The following is a 23,639-nucleotide window of genomic DNA, read 5'->3' as shown; positions in this document are numbered from 1 at the left end:
CAAAATTCCCCTGTCACAGGAAAGCCTGCAGAGGGGCTGCTTTGCAGAAAACTGCTATCCCCAGGGCTTGGCTCAGGCTCTGCAGCACTGCCAACCAAAGAGAAAGCCCACAAACAGCAAACACAGAAATACAATATTTAACTGCAACTGCAGCCATCCCCAGGGAAGGCGCCATGGGAATGATCCCCATGCTGGGGAAGAGCTCCAGGAATACACAACTACACCCTGCCCTTGGACACAGGTTTCCTCCAGCCTTTGGGGTGGAAACAGCAGCCCTGTGAGCTGCCAGAGGACAGCAGAGACCCACAAAGCCCCCACCCTGGATCCTCTGATAGCAGGCACAGGCAGCAGCCCATACTCACAGTCTGCATCTGCACACACAATGCAGGGGTTCTTCCCTCCCAGCTCCAATGTCACCCTTTTGAGGTTGCTCTTAGAAGCAGCTTCTTTGATCAGTTTTCCAACCTGTATCAGTGAGACACAAAGAGGACATGAGTTGCTTCCCCTAAAATCTCAAGTGTGATTCCAACAAGGGTGGAAGAGCCTGGATGGCAGCTGCAGCAGGTAGAGGTCAGGGAGAGCACTCTGAAATGCTTTGAGTTTCCTACTGCTGTGATGTGTTGGGCCAAAAGCAGCCCCAGAACTAAGGATTGGTTTAGGCAGGTCTGAAAGGGCAGGCTGTGTGGGAGAACTACATCTGTATTCTGCTTTCAGAATTTAGTAAACTAATTTTGTTAGAAGCTGTATGAATTAAAATTATTTGGGACCATTAGGTGTTAGGGCAGGATAATTTCTTTAAAGTGATGTAATGCTTGAATTTGCTCATATTATAACTGTTTTCTTGTATTTTACCTTTGTACATGGAAACCTTACCTTTATTTCTGACTAAAACTGCTCTTGCCCTGGAGTGGAACTGTGAGGAAGGAAAGCATGTGGCAGCTGTCTGGCAATTACAGGTCTGCATTTCTCATGGTTTGTCCTTGTTACTCAAGCATGACTCCTGAACTCAGGAGAGATCTCCTCTAGTCACTCAGAGCTTATGCCTAGAGACAGCAGAAATAAGTGATGCATCCCAGCTTTGCAAGAGGCATTACTGCAGGCTGGCTGGCCAAAGAGGAGTGAGTTAATAACCTAAGAGAAGAGATCTATATGGGAAAATTCTCCTGGAGTTTAAGATCAGCATTTCCAAGCTGGCACTGAGCCCAAGTTGGGGCTTAATAACTAAGTCAAAATATATTTTGAATTAGCTTCACTTCCTGGCTCAGAAACAGTAGCATTGTGCTGCAAATGCTGCAGAGATGCAGCTGAACTCACAGATGGGTGGAGGGGGAAGAAAACACTTCTAAATTACACATGCATTAGCAAAGACTCTGTCTCCCTTGGTGTTTCCTGCACACCCATGGATTAGGAGACAAGCACAGTGTCTACATCAGTTTTTTGCCTACAGGCTCCAGCAGCTGAGATTTTCCTTCTGCCACTAATCCACTGGATATTCCTTTTTCATTAAAAACCCAAACAGATCCATGTGGGCTGGATGAGTCTATAAGCTCTATTGTTTTCACACAGCTAATGTCTCATCTGGGCTAAAAGTTTCTGATCTAGGATTTGGAGAGAAGCATGTAACTGAATAAACTCCAAGATCAGACCAACTATCAAGAGAGGAAAAGCTCACTGTGAACTTTTACTTTATTGTGTTCTGTTTGTTCCCATGATCCCTGTACAGAAACACAGGCTTAGCACACCTTTTCCTATGGGATAAGCACAGGATGTGCACAAAGCCACTAGATGGTAGTGTTGGTAAATGCTGCAGCTTTTGAGTGTTTGGAGTTACCTTTACCGACCAAGAACACCTTCCCAGGTAATTTGTCATCATTACACATTCACATCACACTCTGCAGTGACGAGGGCAGACTTAAGAATGGATGAATTCAGCAAATGCTCAACAAGAACAGTATTCCTCAAAGAAGTAAGAGACTGAATTTGCCTCAGCTGCCCCCACTGGTGTGAGCATTTCCATTCTTTGGACATTGCCTCTATTCTGGAGGTGCAGATCTACTGCAAGAAACATCTAAAGCAGTCAGTGGAAAAATGTTCCCTTTAAGCAAGCTTTTGTTTGAGAATTTTCAGCAGTGATTACTGCAGTCAGATTTTTTTGCATGTCTCAGCTCTGCTCAATTCCATGGTCTTGGCCAAGCCAAATGCACTTTTCCCATGTAGATATGGAAGAAGATGGCTGGAGGTGATTGATAGTGCAGAGGTCTTGTGGCCACCCCTCTCATAAACAAGCCAGACACATCTATTTACAGGAAAAAAAAGCTAAATAGAAGGTGCTTTACTGTGCAGGCCTCAGAATGAAGCTCAAATGTTAATCCCCTCCACGTCAGCAGAGAAGGCCTTGGGCACAAAGCCATGTTTTTATTTAAGTCCTAGTTCCTCAGAGGTAAATAAAGCCAAGGAAGAATTGTTCAGGGCTCTGACTGACATGTTTTCCAGTTGCAGGGCAGGACTGGCAGGCAAACATGCCCAGCAGCTCCACTGGGTCAATGACAAGATGTTAAGTCACTGCCAGCCTGCCTTCCCTGACGTCAGAGCCCCTTTTCCTACAGTCCTTACAGAAATGTGGTGGTTTGGCAAAACCCAGCTCTCAGAGATGTGGGATTATTACAAGCACAAGGATCTGAATTAGACAAATAACAAACACTTCTGAGAAATCCTGTTACATGGAATGTGCCAGAGGAAGTGCTGGTTGTACAGAAGTCACTGACATTTGGTTGTACAGAAGTCACTGACATTTCTTAGGTCCAGTCTTGTATGGATGACAGTTTACAAGAGAAAGCAAAGAGGAACAGCAGGTGTCTTTGAGAAATCCATCACCTACCTTGGTTGATCCAGTAAAAGCAATTTTATCAATGCTGTCATGGGTAGAAATTGCAGCTCCAGCTGTGGGGCCATAGCCTGGCACAATGTTCACCACACCTGGAGGGAAACCCACCTGAAACAGAGATTAAAAACAGCTCTGTAGAGAATTTGAGAGCACAGCTCATTTCCCAGGAAGCCTGGGTTAGTTGTACTATACTCCTCTGAGCTCTTACCAGATACATCCCTGTTTTCCAGACTTCCCAGTAACATGGCTGCATGCTACCAGCTGCAGTAGACGTGGGTGAAGCTAACAGCCATGCTTAGGAAATGCCAAGTTTCAGTAAGAATTCTTGGAGAAGTCCCAGTTTCAAGCCAAAAGAGAGTGAGTCTTTTGGCCAAACTTGGCCCCCAGCTATTGCAAAGCAGCTGCAGCCAAGGGGTAAATGAATGAAAGTTTGTTTTGAACAAAGGTTGACATTTGTGGTTCTTCAGGGACCAGAGGGATTAAGAAGTCAGTAAAACCTCACTAGATGATGGGGCTAATAAAACAGGAGTACAAAAGCAGATGGTAACAAGACTTATGCAAGTTTCCACCACATTTACAACCTAGATTGGCTAACTAGTAATTCTGCCAAAACAGACAAATGGCAAAACTTCAGGTGAAATTTTAGTGCAAGGAGAACTGAGGGACTGATTGATTTGGTTTTAGTTCCTGAAACAAGAGTTCCAAGGATTACGGCTCATCTAGGTCAGCCTTCCCTTACTACTGATAGTACAAAGTTGTTTTCCTTGCAACTTCTAATGACGAAATTCCAGAATATAACACATATGCTTCATTTCCTATGACTTTTTAATACAAAATCTCAATAAATGCCATTTCTTTTTAATAGAGAAAAAAAGGAAGCAATTGCTCATGTACTGCCTTGCAAAAAATTATCCTCATAAGACTTTTCCCCCCCTTTTTTCTTTTCATAAATTGGAAGGGTGGTCACATTTCTTCTATGGATGTGACAATGACAAAAATGCATTTAATGGAGTTTGCATCTTGGCTAATGAGTTTTCAAGCAAATACTGCATGTCAAACTGTGCAAGTAATGATGTTTGGAGTCAGCAGCAAAGCCACAAGGAAGTAAAAATTGGTTCAAAACACCCTGAGCCAAAAAGTTTTTTCTGTTTTTCAGCAAAAATGAGAGCCAAATATTTTGGTTGGCCAAAAATTATTTCATTGAACGTAACACATAGCTTTGTGTGTGTGGTAACATCTTCTACATCCTTTTAAAGATGAAAACAAAAAAACTCTACCTCGTTTTTCTGAAAACTTAAAAGAATTTAGCTAATTTTGGGCAGAGAAAGGAGCATCTTCAAATAAAATTATTGTGCTCTAATTACACTCCTGCCTTGAAGGACAACTGAGAGAAACAGCAACCTTAGAATTTCAGCTGAAAAAAATAATTCTACCAGAATTGAATGGTATTTTTTGGGGGGGGGAATGCTATGCCTGTGTTTGCGGAGCTGCATGTCAGAGTCAAAAAAGCAGTGGTGTGGCAGGGCTCAGTAGAAGTCATGACAACTGCACCCTGTACTCATTCACTCATCTTGAGTAATCTCATTAAGCCAAGTAACTGTAGGAGATACTTAACTGGTATTATTTTTCCACTTCCTTTCCTGATGGAAGAGCCCTAAGTGACAATTGTCAACATATCTTTCTGTTTTCTCCCAGGCTAAGCCAAGAAAGGACAAAATCACTGTTTGAGCCTAACAAACAGACTGAGAGGCCAAAGTCCATCTACAACTCCTTTAGTTTTCCTCAGTCCCTCACATCCATTGCTAAGGAAGCTGATGTACTGAGCAGTGCTGGAAGGTTCTGTGCCTCTCCCATCTCCTCTGTACAATTAACAGACCTGTTGGCACACAAGATCCTACCTGACAAGCCCTAAACCAGCATTTTAAAATCCCAACCTATCATCTTGCCTTTATTTCAGTTGACTTTACAGGCCAGACACAACTACATTGTTCTAAGAACCACAGAAATGACGAGGAATTGTTTCCCAGGGCACTCTGCCTTGGATGAATTATCCCACTTAAAAACAACAAACACAACACTGCTGTCTAATCAGAGTCTTTTTTGTCCCATTGTCTAATAAAAGTGAGCTGTTGCCTTTCCCTCATTTGGGAGAGGGGAAGACAAGGTAGGGGAACAAAAGCATCTTTTTTTTCTCTCTGCAGCTTCCTGAGAAAGGAGAAAAATGCACAGGTTTTGTGATGTTTGCCACCTCCTAGCCAGCCACAAAGGCTTTTGGAAAAAAAGACCAAAGACAGAGGTTGTTCTCACTTTCCTTTGTGAGCCTGTTAAAGCTGGAAGTATGTTTGTTATGCTCAGACTCCTTAAAAACTAAAAACCAATTCAAAACTCAGCCTTGCTTATGGCCTTAAGAGAGCAGAGCGTGGAGGGGCTGCTGAGATGTCCTCACCTCCTTGATCAGAGAGCCAATGTAGAGCGCCGTGAGCGGAGTTTGTTCAGCTGGCTTAACGACCAGGGTGTTCCCACAGCACAGAGCTGGTGCCATCTTCCAAACCAGCATCAGCAGGGGGAAGTTCCACTGCAAGAACACAAAGCACTGCTCAGATCAGCCTGCCACAGTCACCTACTCACTCCCATGCAGCCTTTTCCCAGCTCTGGGAGGAAAGGAAAGCCACAAAGAGGAGCGTCTGTTTATAATGCTGTGTTTGCTTGGGCTAAGGAATACAACTTCCTTGATTTCCCCCTGAGATCCCTGATATTGCTGGCAGTCCTCACACTAATCCTGTAAGCTGGACAACCTTCTGCATGATGTGACCTCATTCTTTGAAGGAGTTTGATCACATTTTGTGTAGGATTTTGGCTCTTCACAGATACTGTGTCGGAAGCAGTTTCCTGATGCATCACTTCTGTACAGCATCTGTATGTGGGGAATTAAAGAATGCAACTACTCAATGAAAAAAAACCCTATTTTTTCTCTGTTAAGCACTGGCTGAGTAGTTAGGAGTTATATAATTCCATTCAGTTCCAGTTTTATAAATAGGAAGCTGCAGTGATTTGTTCAGTCATGGAAATCTAAGGGAGGTCTCATACTTCCTTCATATTGTAAATTGTTCCTTTCCAATTAGTTTTCTAATCTGGAATTAGGAACCAGTCCACATCAGTTCTCTCTGTGCTAATCTCTTTCATGGTCATGTATATTTGGGGATCTTGGAGTCTAAGCAAGAAGTGGAAAATCTAGCTCACACTAAATCTCAGAAAGGTCATTTGGCAGCAGAAAGGATTTTTTCATTAAAAATAATTAATGCTGCTTCAGGGATGATGGAAGCAGGCCAATAGCAAGGGGACTTCTTGTCAAAACCCAAGCCAAGGGCCTTCAGCTATCAACAAAGAAGCCAAGTATGTCAGGAATCCACAAATTCACACTTACAAATAAATGAGCAGTGCAGCTTTTGAGCCATGAGTTCTATTCTAACCCTGAGACAAAGCAGAATTTGGTCTCAAGTGTTATTCTTCAACTTGCTTCACCCTTTTCCCCAGACCTGTTCCATTTCAGTGATCTTCTCCAATGGCCACATCCCATAATTTGCCCATTTGTCTCTTTCTCCTAAGTTTTCTTGGAGGCCTGGCAGCTTGAGCCATTTACACCTACACTACTTTTCTACAGTTTCAGAGATGAAATCCCTCCATTAGGAGCTTTCTGCTGCAGTGCCTGGTGAAAGTAACAGTGAAGGACTCCAGGGCTGCCTCATGATATCACCTTGGGATAAAAATCAGCCATATGCTGCACTTCCTAAGAACTTCTCTAGCTAAATAAAATATTATTTAAATATAGTCAAGCCATAGGAGAAAGGGAGGACTGGTAATTGCTCTAGGGAAACATAGCCAGGACAGTGACAGAATCTCTTTCAATCAAGTAGGAAATACAAACCCACAGGCTGTTAGTGTTATCGAGATTGAACTGGGAAAAAAAATTGGAGAAGATTTGTTCTGAGTAAACTGAAGACAGATGTGGTTTTGTTGACCCCAATCATTCTTTATACAAACTTAGTGTTGATCTTAAGTCAAATTTGTTTCTGTACTTTCTGTTGTATTTATTGCTGGTCTAGGGTCAACCTGAGATCTTCCAAGCCCCACTCTGTCCCCTACAGTGACCTTCCAAAGCATCCTGCATGGAGGCTTTTAAAGGGATATCTTCCAAAGCACTGCTGAGTGCCAAAGGTGGCTGAGAGTGACAGGGAAATACCTTCCAACTGCTGATCAGTGTGAGGAACCTGAGATTTTGATCTTAAATCAAATTCTGCTCACCAGCAGTCACATTGCTTGCTCAACCAGAAAAGCTCTGAAGCCACCAAGAGAAGCGTTTGATAACCTCCTACTTTGCCTCACCCTGACACTGCCAAACAGACCATATCCTCTCATCACCTGGGGTACAAATTCAGTCCTGCTGAAGGAAAAAGCAGAATTTCCCCAGACATCTTTGGGATCCAGACCTGGTATTCCCAGGATCCAGCAGATATGCATTTCTCTCAGTCCTATCCCAAAAGTCAAAACCCTCCAGGAGCTCTTATTGATCCAAGTACCACATAATCATAGAACATCCTGAGTTGGAAAGGATCCACTAGGATCATCAAATTCCATCTCCTGGACCTACACAGGACAGCAGCAAGGCTCCCACCACAGATCTGAGAGCATTGTCCAAAGACTTCTTGAGCTCTGGCAGACTTGGTGCTGTGTCCAAACAGAATCTTGACACAGCACCATTTGCCTCACAAATTGTAGGATTCCACATTCAAAGCATTTTACAACCAGACAGGAACAAGATCTGTCTCCCATGAGCTGTAAAGTCTTCCTGGCTGTCTGTTGAAACACAGCAAGCAGCACATGCTAACACTGGAGGCATTCCAAGAGCTGGCCACACTGTCCGCTCAGCAGAGAATGAGACCTCAAGGAAAAGAAAACTATTCATGAGATTTAATCCCAGAAAGCTCAGAGAGCAGCCAGACATAATTAATTGATAATGGATATAATTTAAAACCCAAAACTTATGCATCAGCACAAGGCAGCAGAAAGCCAGCACTCCTCATGACGAGCTGGTTGTCCCAGCAGTGTGAGAGTCAGAGCTCTGACTGCTCTCTGGTGACTGGTGTCAGCCTCAGAGAGCCACAGAGCATCTGATTAGGAGACCCACCCTTCCACTGCAGAGCACTCCTGTTGCCAAGAGCAATTGGCATGGGGGTAAAACACAAAACTACATCAGGCCACGGAGATGGGAGTTCCCTGCAGAACAGCTGTGCTTAGCCAGGCAGCACAAGGCTGCAGGGGAGGATGGAGAGAACATGGAATTTCCAGTTCTGTGTGAGATGCAGGGCACCAACACTGTCACTTACTGGGGTTATGGCTCCACAGACACCCATGGGCTCGTGCCGGGTAAAACAGACAAAATTCTCATCTGCAAAACAAGAGAGTAAAAGGGCACAAAACAGTCAAAACCCTCACTTTTACAGAAGGTGTGCTGGGGACAGAACTAAGCCCCTGTTAGACAGAGAACACTGTCTGTTCATCCAGACTCACGTCTTTGTCCAGATCAAGATCTGAGTACAGGTCTTGTGCCAGCCTGAAAGCCAAACACCACTCACAGTCACACAGGAACCTTTTAAATCCAGGGTTCAGTTCCTTCTGCAAACTCCCTGTGTTGAGGCTGAGGGGAGGATAACTCATTGTCACACTGATATGAGCAAACAAATTTCCTTCAGATTGTGTCCTACTGAAAAACACAAAGCACTTGTCTCCCTGAGGGAGAGAGCTTTAAAACCCACTTTATACAGGAATCCTGTTCAGTGTGACAGGAATTACACTCCTGGTAAGAAATCATAACAAGGTGAAACTCTGGAACTAAAGCAGTACCATTCACCTTAAAATACTGCTGCTGCTCTTTCACAGAGAAAGCAGGAAGAACATTTGCCTTTCAAATTCATTCTTGCTGAACATCTAGTTTCTTTGGGAAGATGTGACAGAGAGCAAGAACATTTCTAATAATGCTTTTTCAAAGTGATTTCAAATCAGGACAAACAAGGAGTGTCCAGACAAGCAAAGCTTTACAGCACTCTGAATGAGGGTGACAAATCTCAGTTTATATGACTGACATGGCTCCTTTTGCTGTCTGCACAGCCTAAACTAGCTCAGCCCTCCAGAGCCCTTCCTCTGGTGACTAATTTCTGTCTGCAGTGTCTGTCCTTCACACAGCCTCAGTGATCACCCACATGCAGGGACAAAAGAGGCCAAATTTGAAAATACTCCATATTGTCCATCATGCCACAGGGACATCCATTCTCTTAACTTGCTCTCACCAAAACCATATTTGAACTTCTATACCTGGACCAAAGTTTTGTCTCTGTATGACTGCCCTGAACAAAAGTTTCTCTGTTAAAAAAGCAACAGAAGAGCCCACACATTATTTCCCAGCGATCTATCCAGGCATTAACCAAGTTCTCCCATTAGTTTCAATATTGAAACACATCTGCTGAAAATGCATCCTGAGATAGAAAGGAAGCGCAGGCTATTTTTGCAGGCTTTCAGAAGGCAGTCTTTCCATGGATCTCCCTCCCCCTCAAGCCTGATCCCATCCCAGCTCTGAAGGTACTCACCCACTGGAATAGTTCTGCCCTGAATTTTATCAGCCCAGCCAGCATAGTACCGCAGGGTTTTGATGCAGCCTTCCAGGTCAATGAAATAAGCCTGCAGGAAAGGTTTTCCTGTGTCCATTGTTTCCAGAGTCTGAAAAAACCAATGTGCATGCACTGTCAGACAAGTCAATGTTTTGGGGTTTTTTTCTTAAAAAAGAGCTTTTAAAAAACCCTCTTCTTATCTTTATTGTGCCTTGTTCTAAAGACATGAATGTTCTTCCCTCCTCTAATATTTAGATAATGAGCTTGTTAATACAAATAATGCAGAAGGGAAAGCAGACACAGTAACTCTGATGTGCACAGGAGCTGCTTTGTTCAGGGGCACCTTCCAGAAGCCTCCAGAAGGTGAGTGTGGGTGGGATACAGGCTGGGGCACTGGTCAGAAACAATGTAAGTATCATGACTTCACCCTAACTAACCTCCTAGCACAGATGTTCTGGAGTCCAGATGGTGTCACTGAAATCAGGCAGAGCTACTTTCCTTCTATTAGAAAAAAAAAAAAAAATCTAATTTTTCTACTTCATAAGCCTAAACCCAACCTCTGAAAAGCCTTCTGGTAAAGTAACCTCTGGGCTCCTATCTGTGCTGAGCCCAGGGCAAGGCAAAAGTTGCCCCACTGGGGCTGATCAGCTCTAAACAAAGTCCAGGCTGAGCCTGTGTCCCTCACACTGTTCTGGACATTAGCTCAGGGAATGCTTTGTTCTCCACTCAGGTCATTAAATGGGATATTGGTGCAAATGGCCAGCACATCCATAAAGGAAGTACTATCCCCTGGTAGATTGAAACATCTTTGTTTACACATGAAGTCATACCCTGTCATGCTCCACAGACATCAGGGTCCAAACAGCACTCAAACAGACATTCCCCTTGGAATGGCAAGAATTGTTATCCACTGAATGTCTGCTAAAACAACTGATTTGTATAAGTCATTGCTTAGCACACAGCCAAGGCAGCCAGGGCTGGATTTCTGCAGTGCAAACAGCAATGCCAAACAAGACCAGCAAGCTTGAAGTGTGTTCTGGTTAAGTGAAAAGGAGAGTGTCCCAAAGTCACATCAAAGTGAGCAGAAAATAATCAGTGTTTATTCACACACACACATATATATGTATTTCTTTTTTTCCCTTCTACTTGCTGCCCAGAACTGTCTTCAGAACAAAATGTTTTGGTTTTGCCCTGCTGAAACTGAAGGCTGTCATGTGGTTAAGTGACACTGTGTTGGGGAAAGAGACCCAGCTCAGAAGAGTCACACAGGTACAGGCTCCTGAGCACATCCCACAGGTGTCAATTCCCACTGACCTCAGCAGGGCACTGGCTCAGTTACCTGCACATCTGACAGCATGGGATGTCATAAATGCATTTCCCTGAAGGTAAAAATGCAGCACTGAGCTGGAGAGTGCTGAGATCCAAGAGCTTGGGTAGAGATAGACAGCAGCCCCAAGCTGAGATCTCTGGGTGCCATTTGGAAAGACACACAAGGCCTGTAGAGTCCAAAGGCTTCTACCAACTGAGCACATTTTAAGTATTAACATATTTAATCACTTCAATAACTAGCTGAAGTTCTGTAAAAATCACCTATGTAGAAAAACTGACGGCCTTCTAAACCCCTGAAGTCCTGCAGAAAAAGGAACAAAGACATGACTCCTGTCTTCTGCCCTTCATGAAGGGAGAGAACAGAAAAACATTAGGTAGATAGGGATACACCAGAGCCAGCTGTTGCTGGCTTATCACTGCTCCCAGTACTCACTGCCAGGATGACTCTGTCCCTCTCCAGGAGATCAGCCAGCTTGTGCAGGAGTTGTCCTCTGCTTGGGGCATCCATCTGTCTCCATGGAGAGCCCCTCTGGAACGCTGCCCTCGCTGCCTCCACTGCATTATCCACATCAGGCTACACAACACACACACAGGAAAACCTCAGGTTACAGGGAAGGAGCTGGACAATGGCACAGAAACCCTCCTAGTTGGTGATGGCCAAAATCAAGTTGTCTAACAAAACTACTTTCATTTCACTCCTGGATTTGAATTCAAGCCTGGAATATATTTTATGTTTGGCCTGGCCTCATAAACAACCTTGAGGTCTGAATACCAATTGGGTCTTTCAAGGGTAATTTAATGTAACTGACTTGTTTATAAAATAATCCAGAATCATGTTCCTGCCAATACAGGATGTGACACTGGGGGAGGATGAAGAATCATGACAGGCCACTGGCCTACATGAATTAGCCTCCTCTAAACAAGTGTGGGCAGGAAAATCCCCCATGAGATCAAGATTTTACCCAGGGAAGTAATTACAGCTCAGATCCCACCATCCAGTTCCCCTGGAGCCCATGCCAAGGCAGTTAACACACCAAAAATCACCCTTAGATCCTAGAACACATTCCCAGAACATTTCTACCAGATGGGAAAGGTTTTGCTGTTCAGTGCTATGACAAAGACATTTCCCCTACACACACTGAGTGCCATTGTCCCTTCATCTCCCAACAGCTTTACCATCCTCTGGACCAAATCCAACTCTGTTTAACCAAGTTACCAACCAGATAGGGAGCAAATTCCTCTCTTCCCATACCATCACCCCTGGAGTTTCATTCATTTGCTTTGGCCATGATATGCCCTGGACTCCTCCCATCACCTCACATACATTGATTAAAACAGTGAAGCCAAGGGCTCCCAATCCAATGGATCTATGGGAACACTGCCACCAACACCCACAAGGCCAAGGCTGTACCCCAAGCATTGATAAAGCTTTGGACAGATTCCTGCTGTATGTAAAGCCTCATTTTAGCTGATGGACACCTTGCACCTCACTGCAATATCTGGCTCAAAAGGCTGGGAAAGGAGGGAGGGTGTCAGACCTTGACCATTCCTCCCAGCACTACATCAGTTGCTCTCATCTATTCCTTTTCTCAAGTCTTGTCTGGATCCAGTTAGGAAATGAGCCTCTGCACTCATCCAACAAGGTCTGGCCACATCCCCCTCACAGGAGGGGATGTGTGATGCTCAATCCAGAAAAAATGTTGTAGGGAGACATCTGCCTTCGTGGTCACAACTGCAATCATACCCAAGGCAGTGGCACCTTACATTAAATTTGGCTGCATTTCTTTACCAAGCAATCACACAGCTTTAAACAGTCTGACCTATACTGTCAGGGAAAGAATTCCATCCTTCTGGAAGAGCACTGGTGGGAAGCCATTGGAGGAAACTTGTGCTGCCACAGGATGGCTCTGGATGGGCAGAGATGCCCAGGGCCACTGAGCACAGCCAGGCAGGTCCTGCCTGGGGCCATCACAGGCCTCTGAATGGCTCACTCTGCTGCAGTTGATCTGCATTCACATTGGCACATCACAAAAGCCAGAAGGCACCACCAGCCACTGCACACTCATGTATCCCCCATCCTGCCTGCTGGAATGAAGGCTTGAGCTGAAAGAAGGCAATATTTTATGTGACAGAGCAGGCAAAGGAACATAAGTGTGTCAGGTTTAAACAAGCCTTTCCTTAGCAGCAATTAATTAGTTCTGCAACCAGGCTGGGAGCACTGATGTGCAGGGAACTGGGTCTGCAGTGGCACAATGCCATTGGTGCTGAGGGGCTTCCCTCCACCCTGGCACTCAGAACAGGAGTGAGACAACTGCATGGGCAGAGGACTCCAGTGCATGCCCAGATCTTCCCCAGCCTCTGAAAATGGGAGCACCTGAGCCCTGCTGCAGTTCCTGTGGAGACAAAAATGAAGACAACCATCTTTCTCAGACATTCTGGGTATAAATAGTGGCTCAGAGCTTGCAGTCACTGTCACACAGGCTTTCCCTGAACACCCTCAGGGTAGCACCACCAAGTGATATCCTGAGAGCCTTTCTACACAGCCTCAATAGCCCTGAGAGACCAGCAAAAACAAGGAAATCCTTCAGGAAGGCTGAAATGCCATTCTTAATCCATCCTGTTATGACTAGGCATTAGGGGAGTCTGAATGGCATGTTCATTGCAGGCATGTTGCAATAGGTAGGCACAAGGCGTGACAAAGTGACTCTGAGCTGTCAAGGTGCCAGGAAGAGCCTGTGGTGCACAAAACCACAGCAGGAAGAGATCCATGCATCCTGGTGCTCCTCTCGGATCTATAACAGATTTACTGAGCATTACATAAAAAGCTCCAATAAGAATATTAAGATTGCAAAGTCTTTGCAGTGTTGGGAAATGCCTGCAAACCTTCATAGCCACCTGGGGTGCTTGAATTATGATACAAGCCCCAGTTACACAATCACATACCTCCCCCCCGAACAAACTGAACACTGCTCTTTGTTCTGAGCTGCCTCGTCCATCTTCCTCCTCTGCCTCAAGTCCTGCTCACTGCTGCTTCTTTCTTCTTTCCCATCCTCTTTTTCTCTCTCCTGCCCCAGCACAGTGAAGAACATCACCCCACTGGCTCTGTGAGTGGGGAAAACACCTGCAAAAAAGCCTTGCTCTTCTTCAATCTCAAGGTGCCTCAGAGTGCTTCAAGTGAGGAGATGTGCCAGGAATGGACACACCCATGGGGACCCTCTTTATTCAGTTCACCTACTGACTTCTTCAAAAAGCCTTCCCTGTGCACATCTTTGGAAAGGCACTTCTCTGACATAGGGCATGAGCACATCACAGTTTTTCAGTCAGAAGAGGTTCCCTGACCTGCTCCCCTGCAAACAGTTCACACATTGAATTGCTTTAAGTTCCAAACAGCATCCTAACAGCCTGAAATGTCCAAAATCATTATTGAGGGCACTGCAAGTCTGCTGTGGTCTTACCTCAGTCTGTCACTACAATCTGAAGGGGACGGGGTGACTGTGAACAAGTCCCTCTCACAACCCTTCAAAGATCCATGAGAGTGAGCTGTTTAGAAATGATCATGACAGAGACTTGACAGCCACAGCTGTGGACTTGCTGCCCATGCTCTGAGCTGGGCACTGCTTTGAAGAAGCAGCACTTCTCCCCTGTCCTTGATGGATGTCAGCAAGCTGCCAGAAGGAAAAAGCCTGTCTCCAAGTGTTAGGGACAGCACCAGTGTTACTCCTTTTCCATTATCAACCTGGCAACAGTTGGACACTAAGCTTTTATTTGTCAGGTATATTCCAGCATTCAATGGAAACTTCCACCATTTTATTTTCAGGGCGTCTTTTCCCACACAGACTTCTCTTTATCCCTCAACTGTCCCATCAAGGGACAATTCTCTAACTAAAGAACAGACAACAAAACCTTTGCTTGTAGGCTTATAAAGCATTGGCCAAGTTTCAGCACCAGACTAAACTGTCATCGTGAGATATCGGCTGCCAAATTTCCACCCCTCACGTGCAGCCTGAGCAAAACAGCGTGGCCAGGGAGGGGCAGGTTTGTGTTCAGGGCTTGGGAAGGGGAGCTCTGCTCCCAGCCCAACATTGGCAGAGCACAGCTGAAGGCAGCAGCAGGAGCTGCCACCCCTGCAGTGGCACTGGCCAGCACAGCAAGAACAGTGGCACAAGGGGACAAGGCACCACTGAGCAGAACTCACCACTTCCTGTGGTGACTGCAGCAGACTGGGGTTACAGCCCCAGAGTGGGACAAACCAGAGCAAGGGAAGCCCCACGGACCTTGGTTTGCCAGAAGAGGGTGGGATGTGGTCAAGTGTCACCAGAAAGCAAACAGCTAGTTGGGGATGGTTGTCACCCATTACTGTTTTTAATTAATCCAGATCCAGGTCTACTCCCCACTCAGTTTCTTGGAAAAATCTAGTTAGACCAAAATATTCTTTTTAAAAGGTGTGATGTAGAGAAGAGGCTTTCAGCACCCAAAGCACAGCTAGCTTACATTTTTCACTGCAAATTCCACCAAGAAATCAGTCACCTGTACTGAGTACTTAGGGGAAGAGATCTTCACTGCCTGGAAAAGTTTACAGTGACCCTCCTGCAAGCTAGAAGCTGAATTCAGACAGGGACAAATCTCAAGGAGGCAAAACTGGCCTGTTAGTTCTGTATAACAATTTTCTTTAGCCAATATTGAGAAGCAAGCACAAACTGCACACATAATACTCTATAGCTGCTTGAGGAGACACTTAGCTCAGGGAACAATAACCACGTCATGGTTTCTGCCTATCAAAATACAGTTGCATCAGAGTCAGCTTCAATTCCACTGTTTACATGCCACTGCAATTAAACACAGTTGTGTCCTACCCAGTCAGGATAAAGAAATGACACATAATGTTTGGTTCTGCCTCAATGTGTAATTGCCCCATGGATGCACAGATCCCCAGTGGCAGTAAGTCTTGGAGGCTGCCTCACAAGCACTGGACAAGCTTAAATACCAAGAAAAAGAAGTCAGTGCAGGCAGAAATGGCCACGCTGCCCATCACTTACTGCCCACAGCAATGAGCTACCAAAGCCCTGGCACGGCACAGCAGCTGTGAATCACCTTCCCATGACTTCCTGCACAAAGCCAGATGTTGGCCCAGCTCTTTTCCATAGGTCAGACCAGTTGGCCCATACGTGATGAGCTGTTTTGGACAAAAACAGTGTCACATGTGATTGTTCCTCACCTCAGGCTGCTACCAAACCCAAGCAGTAACATCTCAGGTTACTCTCCAGCACACTAGGGACTACTAAAGCTCTTGAGATACTGGCTTGGTTTTAGTGAGAGCTGCCACATTTGTGCAGGAGACCAGAACCCACAATACCAGCTAGAAAAGCAGCACCACATCTCCAGCAGCAAATGGTCAATGTTTGCATGACCAAATTTAAATTCCCCCAAGCACTCAGGTTATTTGTGTTTTAAAAAGGGGGAGTTTCAGTTCAGTGTCTCCAACAGGCTGCCCTGCAGCTGGGGTAAAAACCACCCCCAACACAGGGCCCAAATCCTGTCAGGGGTGAGCACACATCATCATTGCTATTTCCTCAGGCTGGCTACTTCCTTCCAGTCTATGGCACAAGAATGATGCTCAATCTCATTCCTCTGACAGTGTTCAGCAGCCAGTTCCTACCAGGGAAAGTGCTTCTGACAAGCTGGACAGGACTGATGCCACCCAGCCCATGTAGTTCTTGAGCAGCACATCCAGTGTCCCAGACCTCCAGCTCAGGCTGGCCAGATGGATGCTGCTGTTAAAATCCAGCTTTTCCTTTGTGTGCTTCCCTACAAAAAGAAATCCTCTGGAAAATGTCTTTTGCACTGCTTGTCCAACAACACTTACCTTATCTCCTTCCTCAATGTCACAGATTTTCTCCAGAGTTGAAGGGTTGTAGGTGGGGAACTTCTTTCCACTTGTAGACTCGTGCCATTCATTGTTAATAAATATCTGAAGAGAGAGCAAGGGGAGTGGGATGGGCAGGAGAAAGAAAAACAACTTGTATAGACAAAAAGCCCACAAGTGCTCCTCAAAGGTCCAGAGGCTCTTCAACTTCCATCCATGGCAGAGTCAAGTGTGCTCAGGCTCTCTCCAAGGGACTGCTGTCAGTACAGAAGCATTTCTACAAACCTTGTGCACCCAGTAACTTTTGAGGCAGAGGAAGGCAGAGCACAGGTCCCACAGAGAACAACACTGGGATTTGGCAGAGAGAAACGGGCAGTTTTTGAACTACATCTCCATGGGAACAGCAAGCAGACCCCAAGAGAAATTGTATGGTTGAGGCAGAAGTTGTTGCTGCACAATTATTACTTGGCTGTTGGTGCCCTGCCCTGGGCCACCTCCACAGCTTGCTCCCCTCTGGCAGTGTCTGCAGGAGGAGGGTTCTGGCTCGGCTCTACCCCACCATGCCTTGTCACAGGCCAGATCAAGCCTCCCACGTCACTTGGAGTCATCTGTGACAAGATTTAAGTGTTTCAAAATATTGCATTTCCAGAGCAAGAACAAACAGTCCCAGCGTTGCGTAACTGAAAATGCATTAAATACTGGAGTGTTGTTACTCACTGTAAACAGAGCATGAATACCTATATACAATTAATTGATTCAGCATGCATCTTATCCACGCTGTGATCTGACTTGGCAGTGTTATATTTTATAAATATACTTTAAATAAGATTAGATGAAGTAATCTTTATTAGTAGCCTGCTAGTGGCTGTAAGCTAGTACTTTTATTTGGAAGCCATCCACATTTGCAATCTTGTTTATGAGTCTCTACACACCACCAGGAGATTAATGTTGCATCTCTTACATTCGGAATTCCCACCGCTTTGGGTCATAGTTTTCTTTCCTTGGGCAGCTTTTTTTCTTGAAAAGACTTTTTCTTATTATTTCTGCATAAAAAAGCATCCATAGTGTAATTGGTGTAGAAGCTGCACTGCTGGACCCACCTGTTTCACACAGGCTGAGAAAAAGAAAATTTCACAAAAAATGTTGCCAAGGAAAGTCACAAGAAAAGATACAGTGTTAGAAATATTAACTCCTGTTTAGGACAGCAGTGCTCCCAAACTACCTCTGTTACCCAAGTGCTACATTTTAACATTTACACATTTTAACTTCAGTTTTCCTTTATTTCCCTAATGAAGAAAAGTTGTACTATAAATGTGGGAAATATGACAGGAACCATAAAATTACAATATCAGGTATATGCTCACAAACTAAGGATTGGGGAAGGATACTGATTTTCCCTTTGCATTCAACACTAATTCTGTGGGAAAGTGATGTTCCTACTAAAGCAGTAAAACACCAGAGTGACAGGATCAGGCTGCTTTAAATGTAACATATACACTGGCATCATTCTGGGAATCCACCACATATCACGAGTCCTTGGTGCCAGGAGTTGAAATCAAATTGAATAGTATATCCACAGTTCACGCTTCATAGCCAGAATTGAGACAAGCAATTGTGGACAGATCACTTCCATCACACACCCATGACAAGCACTAAGCTGCTCTATAAGAAAGACCTTTGTTGAAAAACTTTGCCTCTCCCCCAGCCCCATAACTGGTAGAACCAAAAATAAAAATCTCCTCCAAGCAGAGGGAACCGTGCTGTCAGCTGTAAACATCTGGTGAAACTCAGAGCTTGCACAAAACCCCTCACAGTTTTATGAAAATTGACTGCTGCTCATTATTTTCTCAGATGCACCGGGAGCATCAGATCAAACATCAAACTCACACTTTTAATTTATGTTGGTTTCCACTTTAAAGATACAACCTTGACTCTTTCAGCGCTCACAGTCTCTGGCAAAACTGTGGAGCATAAACTGTGTGTTTGAAAACACACACGGCTGCAGGAAAAGATCCCTAAGGAGTGTTTAAAAGTGTTCACAACAATAAAAATAACAAAAACCAGAACATTTGGATGTTTAAGAAGAACTCAAATGGCCGTGTCCATTTTGGACGCGGGAAGGAGCTGTTTGTGCTGCATTACGCCATTCTGCAACCAGCAGCTGCAGACCCAATTTGCTGCTAAATGACAAGTTTATCTGACAAATAAAGGGTAGATAAATTTTGGATGTTAAAAAATTAATCTAGTGCACCAATTACTCCTAATTGCTAATCTTTCAGTACACTTTGGATGCATAATTCAAATCAACACCTCACCGGATAAACTATCGCTGTTCACTCCTTCTCGCTACAAGGGAATGAGCTTCGAATTTTGTTTTTTCTTAATACTTAACATAAAAATGCAAGAGTCGCACACTCATTCAGCCCCTGCAGCTCTTTTAGTCTGGGCACAAAGTTGAAATTATGGCAGCTGAGGCTCCTCAGCAGTAACCAGCCTGACGCTCTCCCCACTGCGCAAGGCAGCGGGTCAGGCTGTTGTGGAACACAAAGCGACTCGGCAATCGCAGAGCTACAGCTGCACTGGGAGCAGGGATTTCTGCAGCCCTGCTCAGCTCCAAGCCAGCCCCACCTCTGAGGGACACAGATACCAAGCTCAGGAGCCTTTGGTTTATACCAAAAGGTCAGGAGCGACTGTTTAAAGGGAAGCTCAATGGAGAATGGAGAGGTGAGGGTTTGTATGGGCTCAGTGCCCGACTCCTCATCCTGTGGGGAGGCCATGGAGCTGGGATGAAGAGCCACCAACACGAGCACTGCTCCTCTCTGGGGCTGCAGGATGCTCCATTCTCATGGCAGAGCCTTTCCACAAGGCCCAGTCCTGCTGGACACTGGCCCCGGGCTCGCCACCACCCAAACCCACCACTGGCATCGAGCCACCTCCCCGCAGGGGAGCTGTGGGTCAAGGACGCTGGAACACGACCCCAGCAAGCGGCTCTGAGGGATAAAACCTTCCTCACCCTGCCCAGGCTCACCCCATCCAAATCGGATTTTGCTGAGCGCCAGCGGGGAGCTGGAGGCGTTCACGGGTGGGTTGGGAGGGGAAGATGGTGTTAGACACCACAGCCAGGGAGAGGAGCCCAGGGCGCCAGGGGCAGAGCAACAGCTTTGGAAGAGATATTTTATTAAAAAGAAAAAATTAGGTTTTGGGCATTAGGGATTGGGGCAAGTGTTGCTCCATTAGAAACACCACTGTCATCTGCTTTCTCAACCTCAAACCCTTATAAACCTACTGTCTCAGGCAGCAGAAAGAATAAAAGAAGCTAAGAAAAATAACACTGAGGGTGAAAATTTCGTATTAAAAATATAACACCTCACTACCACCCTGACTCCACTGAACATCGGCGACAGCACGGCGAAGCCCACCCGCTCCCCAGCGCCCCGTGCCTGGCGGGCTCACCTTGGTGTATTTCACCTCCAGGCTGCGCAGGGGCCGCGGCAGCGGAGGCACTTTCTTTTCGGGCTGCCCGTTCTCCACGGCGCCGTTGAGGGCTGCCATGGCCCCGCCGTCGAACCCGCGCGCCTTCTGCCCGCTGACAGCGCCCGCACCGCCTTAAGAGCGCCGCGCGAGCCGCCCGCCCGCCCCCATTGGCCACCGCCCCCCGCCTCGCGCGCCGGCCCCGCCCCCGCGCGCCGCCCCGGCCCCTCGCGCGGCCGCAGGTGACAGGCGGCACCGCCCCGCCGAGGCTCCGCGCGCGCCGCAGGGGCGGGGGGGGCGCCCGCGCGCCGCCGCGGGTTCCCCACAGCGCTCGCAAAGGGCTCCCCAAGGGACTCACGGGATCCCAAAGGAATCGTCCCCTCAGGATCCCAAAGGGCTTCCAAAGGGCTCTCCACAGTGTTGCAAGGGATTCTGCTCAATGTCTCAAGGGATTCCCCTCAGGCCATAAACCGTTCCCCGAAGGGCTCTCCACAGAATCCCACGGGGTTCCCCGCAGGGGTCCCACAGAGTCCCTCAGGGCTCCCCAGAGGGCTCGGACATTGCTCTCTCAGGACGCCCCGTGGTGTCCCTGCAGTGCTCCCCTCAGCGCTCCTGCAGGGCTCCCTCAGAGCTCCACACGCAGCTGGGACTCTGCTCCCCACAGGCCTCTCTCAGAGCTCCGCGCACAGCTCGGACATTGCTCCCTCAGGGCTCCCCATGGTGGCCCCTCAGCGCTCCTGCAGGGCTCCCGCAGAGCTCCACACACAGCTCGGACATTGCTCCCCACAGGGCTCCCTCAAGGCTCCCCAAAGGGCTCGGACATTGCTCTCTCAGGGCTCCCTGTGGTGTTCCCTCAGTGCTCCCTCAGAGCTCCACACACAGCTCGGACATTGCTCCCCACAGGGCTCCCTCAAGGCTCCCCTTGGGGCAGTGAGGGAGGGCAGCAGGATGTGCCAGATGGGCTCTGGGGAGTAGTGCAGCCACCCTGGCTTCCCCCAAAGTGTCCCACTGGGGTGGGCATGGGAGGATGTGCCCTCTGCTGCCTTCTGCCTCTGCGTCCCACCCAAGCCCACCCAGAAGTCATTCATGGGAGGACTTTTGCAAGGGTCCCCATGGGAATAACACCAGTGTCTCCCAGCAATAAGGGGAGATAATATCTGCTATTCCTGGTGCCCTGACATCCTTACTTCAACCTGCTACACCTCATCCTTCACTCAGTGCCTCTGGAGAACTTTCCAGGACTGACAGTAAGAGAAGAACCCGACACCAAATGTGTGTTGTGCATCTGACAGCAGCTCCTCCACATTCCTGTGTGTGTACAGGAGTCTGGGACCAGTTTGACCATCCCAGTCGAAGGACTCCAGCCGGCTGGGGCAGGACCCGGCCCTTCCACTGTAAAGTCCTACACTGATAACAGCATATTTGTGTCCCAGTCAGCCAAGCTCCAGCATGGTGCTCATAGTAGCGTACTTGGAGTGTCGAAAAAGATGCTGTCTTTCGAGAAGTCCTGAAGGATATGGAACATGTCTTAAGTGACAGATCTAGGCTCTGAGCCTGAACAAGTTCATTATGTATTGCTTAACTTTATTCTGCATAAAATATGTGTAAGTCTTTGCAGGCTGAGGGCCAGGACACTCAGAGCACCCTCACACCCCCACACACATGGAAGATAATACAACATATTTTCCATATAACAAGTGGCAAGATGCCAGAAGTTATCTTCCAAAATGTTCTGCAGAATCTGTAATCCCCAGCAATAGTCAGCGCTTTGCTGTTAGAATGCTTAAAAATACTCAGAGCCTCCAAAGGCAGATAGCCTGTGATATCACAGTGGCATAGATTTAGTGCTGATTCAGAGGGGAAAGTACCTTGATGAATCAATCCCCACTCCCTGCAGCTTGCAGGATGTTTTTGGAGGTTCTCTGCCCAGGTGAAAACCTATCTGATGGTGATTGGTGCAGAAACATTTATTTCTAAGCTGTCCATTTTTAACTGTCCAGTTGCTATTTCCCACAAAAGATACAAATGCACCCAAGATAGGAGAAATCTCTTAGCCATATCCCAATGTATTCCTAGTCCCAGTGGTGTTTATCCATTTCTGTCTTTACCTTGCCCACAGAAACACTCATTGGAAGTGGAAAGTACTTTTGCAATTAGAGGACAAAATATCAGGATGAGGAGAATGATGAATAAGAAGTTCCAGAACGAGCAGTGTCTAAAGAGTCATTCCAGTGGGTTGTCTCATGTGGAATGACCTTGTCTCTTATCTCTGATGAGGAAGATTTTATACAAGACACTCCTGGGAAAATTATTGCCTCTTTGAGTTAATGTTGGTGCAGTGTGAGATACATCTAAGGCAGAAATTCCATGGACAGGGTTTGGAGATGTGTAAGACTTTTAAAAGGTTGTACAAAGTGAATGAATGGTGAGTCAGCAACATATGAATGAGCTGAAATAATAGACTTCAATGGATGTACGTAGCTGTGTGCAGTGTTTCCTCTGATAATTTCACAGGAAAAGTAACAGAATGTTCTGCTGTCAAAGACTCTTGTGGACACTGACTGGTCCCTTGTTGGGCAAACTCCATCCTGGCATAAGTGGAAAGTCCCCAGAGGTGATGTGTCTTTGGTCACCAGATGTGCCTTTTGTGCTTCTACCAGATCACAGGGGTGGAAATACTCACATCTCCTGACTTCTGAGTGGGAGAAACCCTAAAACCGTCAGCAGAGCCCTGATCAGAACAAATGTGAGACATTTTGCATTCATTCCTGTACCTCAGGAAGGACATGCCACCACTAGGCTAGAGGGACTGAAAAAATGGGTTTTACCTAAGTTTGCAACAGTTGATCAATGTGTCAGAAACAGGAGCAAGAGGAAAAGCATCCCTGGATGAGAGGCCACATCACTCCTGAGTTACCCTGCTGTGTTCTCCTGTCACAGAGATCTTGGCAGTGTGTGACAGCAGTGGCTGTGGATTCCCTGGAGCTGCTCTGCAGAGCTGTGTCTCGCAGAGTTTTTACTCTGCCAGTACACCAGCTCTGCTTTGCCAAGCAGAACAAAGATCACCTTCCCACTGCTGGGTTGGACATGTGCACTCTTAAATCTGCCACTGTGAGTGAGTCTGACCACAGCTCTCTGTGCTGTCCTGCCTGCCTGTGCCAGGCAGAGTCCTAGGACGTGTTCCTGCTATGACCTTGCTGTCTCCCTATCTCTTAGGGATGCCTGTAGGAATTAATTTCTCTTACTTCCCAACCTTGTTTAACCTTAATGAAGGGGATATTGCTGGTGGTAACTCCTCCAAATACACTCTGCTGTATCTTATTCCCTGGCTCCAGCCCAGAAGAGCAGTGAATTGTATACAGAGGGTCAGTGAGGACATCTGCAGACTACCTGGAAATAGGTGTTTCTAGGCCCCTTTGGCATCCTGCCC

At 46.5% G+C, this 23,639-nt stretch overlaps 1 protein-coding gene across 1 annotated transcript in view; it reads right to left on the bottom strand.

Annotated features, from left to right (window-relative positions):
• ALDH1A3 (aldehyde dehydrogenase 1 family member A3) overlaps positions 1-20,309 on the bottom strand; it is a 33,250-nt gene extending 12,941 nt beyond the window's left edge. Inside the window, exons 1-8 of the mRNA XM_058811808.1 lie at positions 20,192-20,309; positions 16,739-16,843; positions 11,309-11,449; positions 9,526-9,655; positions 8,269-8,330; positions 5,331-5,459; positions 2,879-2,992; positions 363-465 (exon numbers count right to left, since the gene is read on the bottom strand). Of these exons, the coding sequence (XP_058667791.1) occupies positions 363-465; positions 2,879-2,992; positions 5,331-5,459; positions 8,269-8,330; positions 9,526-9,655; positions 11,309-11,449; positions 16,739-16,843; positions 20,192-20,290 (883 nt within the window). The 5' untranslated portion in view covers positions 20,291-20,309. The remainder of the gene's footprint in view (positions 1-362; positions 466-2,878; positions 2,993-5,330; positions 5,460-8,268; positions 8,331-9,525; positions 9,656-11,308; positions 11,450-16,738; positions 16,844-20,191) is intronic.
• Between the last annotated feature and the right edge of the window lie 3,330 nt (positions 20,310-23,639).

Source organism: Ammospiza caudacuta, chromosome 10, assembly GCF_027887145.1.
Source record: "Ammospiza caudacuta isolate bAmmCau1 chromosome 10, bAmmCau1.pri, whole genome shotgun sequence".
NCBI classification, from domain to species: Eukaryota; Metazoa; Chordata; class Aves; order Passeriformes; family Passerellidae; genus Ammospiza; species Ammospiza caudacuta.
Note: the sequence above shows the minus strand (reverse complement) of the source record. Positions and strands in the feature narration are given on the sequence as shown.